Raw genomic sequence first — 2,500 nt, forward strand, 5'->3', positions numbered from 1 at the left:
ACAGCAGTATTAAATAATAGAAGTGAAAATCAAGGAAAAGGGTAAACAGGTGAGATGTAGTTTGCGTAATTGACTCATTGGTGACTTGTGGAGCCATCCATATGTAAAAACAATTACTAAATTCAACACACACAATGGGCAGTGGCATGTATGTACATGCCTTGCCCGGCAGCTTGGGGTTAAGCTCATTGATAGCTTCCTTATGTAAATCCTGTTTGACTGTCTTATGTTGTAGATAGCACATGCATTCTGCTTTTTTGTATAACTGAGCCCAGTACCGTAGGCTGTCACCTTGCTTTGATTTTAGTATTTGAAAGGCCCATTGTTTTATAAACCATGTGCTTGTTAAAATTATATTTCTAATTCCAATCCTTCCCCCTTCCATCCTCTCATTTCCTTTATGTTGGTCTTCCATTCTTAATTCCTTCTTTTCAAGGATGGTCATTTGTCAGCAATAGCCTCTTTCACATTTATATGTCTTTTTGGTGACAGTTATATGCATTCAACAGATAATATTGTGGAGGGCTGTTATATTAACCTATAAAGTATGACAAACTTCAGAACTTTATGTACAAAGAGGATATGAAAAAAAAAGGGCAGCTTTAATACACAATTATTCTAGGCCAAGTACATTCTGATATGGATATATGTGATATGAGTAACTAAACCACATAGCTTTTTTGTCTTTCTAGTGGTGTTCTTTCATCATATCTAGGTGTTAGATGATTGGTGTCCTAAATTAAGCTTGACCAATAAAAAAACTTGGATGTCCTAATGATTGAATGACTACAACTATAATGCTTTAGTCCATTCCATAGACTTGGTCCCAAAATTTAGATAGAAAAAGGGCCATAATTCATCCAAAAATTGATGTATTGCTAAAATTTAACATGACCTGTGTTTTATTATAATAATATTTGATGCTGCACATGAACCTAATTCAGTAATTCTTTCAAGCATTATTGCCTCAAGACCAGTGTCTTTGGATGGACTTTGGTAATTCTCATAGCAATCCTTTCCAATGATGGGTTATCTCACACCCACAGGTTCTACTATGGACAACCTATACTTACCGGTCCAATTTTGGTGCAGCTTTTGATGCCTTTACAAAGAACAAGATATGGAACCTGGAGGATGTAAAAGGTAGTTGATATCAATGATTCTTGAAGAGCTTCTAAAGTTATTTTTTAAGATTTAAAAATTATGATTCAGAAATTAGATTTTTATTCTGTAAATGGACTTCTGTGGATTGAAGAGTTTCAGAAATTAGTGTAATTTTAGTTATTTTCTCTTAAGATTTAGTAAATTGTGTTCTTTTTCTTATTCCCACAGGAAGAAGAGTGTGTTTCAAGAATGTTATGTTTCCACTTCTGCCAAGGATGATCTTTGGTCTCTATTATAATACTCCAATTGTATGTACTTTCTTCACTTGATAATATGTAAATAAGTCCCTAATTATACCCAAGGTCTCAGAAGTGTAAGATTATTTCTTTTATAGTGTAAATACTTCTGTTTCCTTTTTTTCTGTCTGTAAAGCCCATTTAGAAATTGTTATCAGAACCTGGTCTTATGGCAAATTGAAAATAGTGGGATTTATTTACTGGAAAAGGTATTAGGAAATTGCATTTGATATTTTTTTAAATGGGAAAGTTTTCAGGTATTTGCAGTTATTGTAGTTTATTTATCCCTCTGTCTTTCAGAAATATTCATCACTTTTGCTCTATTTCAGATATGGGGTTGTGAAAACAGCGGCCTTTTCCATGCATTTTCTCGTCACATTCTACATCGATTGGACATTCCTGAGAGGTCCATAGGTGATGGCAGAATACACGTGACATTCCTTGTGAGGGATACAAAATACAGACGTATTTTGAATCAACCTGCCCTCATTAGAGCACTAGAAAAGAACAAGGAATTCTATGTTAGGAAGGTAAAGATTTCACATGTATAAAGAATAAAAGAATCTATCATGAAACAAACACGATCATGCTTAAAATATAGAGGTTCAAAAATATATATATATATATATATGTATAAATACAAAAGACCTTGGATATATATGCATACACAAGTCACTTTTATCACTCAGCATTCTAAATCTATTTCAGGCAGAGTACAGCCATCAGATGGATTTCCGTCAGCAGCTGAGGCAGGATCAGTGGACAGACATTTTCATCGGAATGCATGGCGCAGGACTGACGCATTTGCTCTTCCTACCTGACTGGGCTGTACTCTTTGAGATGTAAGAGAGGAGAGTTTTTGTAGTGTAGAATGCATGTTTGTTGAAATATAAAGTGTATCAAACATACTTTTAGAAATTTTGATTTTCAAAGATACACTTGTTTTAAATAAGGTAAAAACAGAGGGTGAGATATGAAAAGTTGTGTTCATTTTTCATTTCAGATACAACTGTGGTGATGCAAACTGCTACCAGGATTTAGCTCGTCTGCGAGGCATTAAATACCTGACTTGGGAAGATCAAACAAAGCTCAAGCCTGAA

The 2,500-nt window shown here is 34.4% G+C and overlaps 1 protein-coding gene across 4 annotated transcripts in view; it reads left to right on the forward strand.

Annotated features, from left to right (window-relative positions):
* Positions 1 to 2,500, forward strand: part of Eogt (EGF-domain O-GlcNAc transferase) — an 18,838-nt gene that overhangs the window by 15,353 nt on the left and 985 nt on the right. For all 4 annotated transcript variants that reach the window (XM_027360070.2, XM_027360069.2, XM_070116571.1 and 1 more), the window contains 5 exons: positions 1,047 to 1,143; positions 1,333 to 1,412; positions 1,730 to 1,930; positions 2,109 to 2,242; positions 2,404 to 2,500. The exon at positions 2,404 to 2,500 is cut by the window's right edge and continues 6 nt beyond it. In XM_027360070.2, coding sequence (XP_027215871.2) covers positions 1,047 to 1,143; positions 1,333 to 1,412; positions 1,730 to 1,930; positions 2,109 to 2,242; positions 2,404 to 2,500 — 609 coding nt within the window. The remainder of the gene's footprint in view (positions 1 to 1,046; positions 1,144 to 1,332; positions 1,413 to 1,729; positions 1,931 to 2,108; positions 2,243 to 2,403) is intronic.

The sequence above is a fragment of the Penaeus vannamei genome, chromosome 39 (assembly GCF_042767895.1).
Source record: "Penaeus vannamei isolate JL-2024 chromosome 39, ASM4276789v1, whole genome shotgun sequence".
Classification (NCBI taxonomy): Eukaryota; Metazoa; Arthropoda; class Malacostraca; order Decapoda; family Penaeidae; genus Penaeus; species Penaeus vannamei.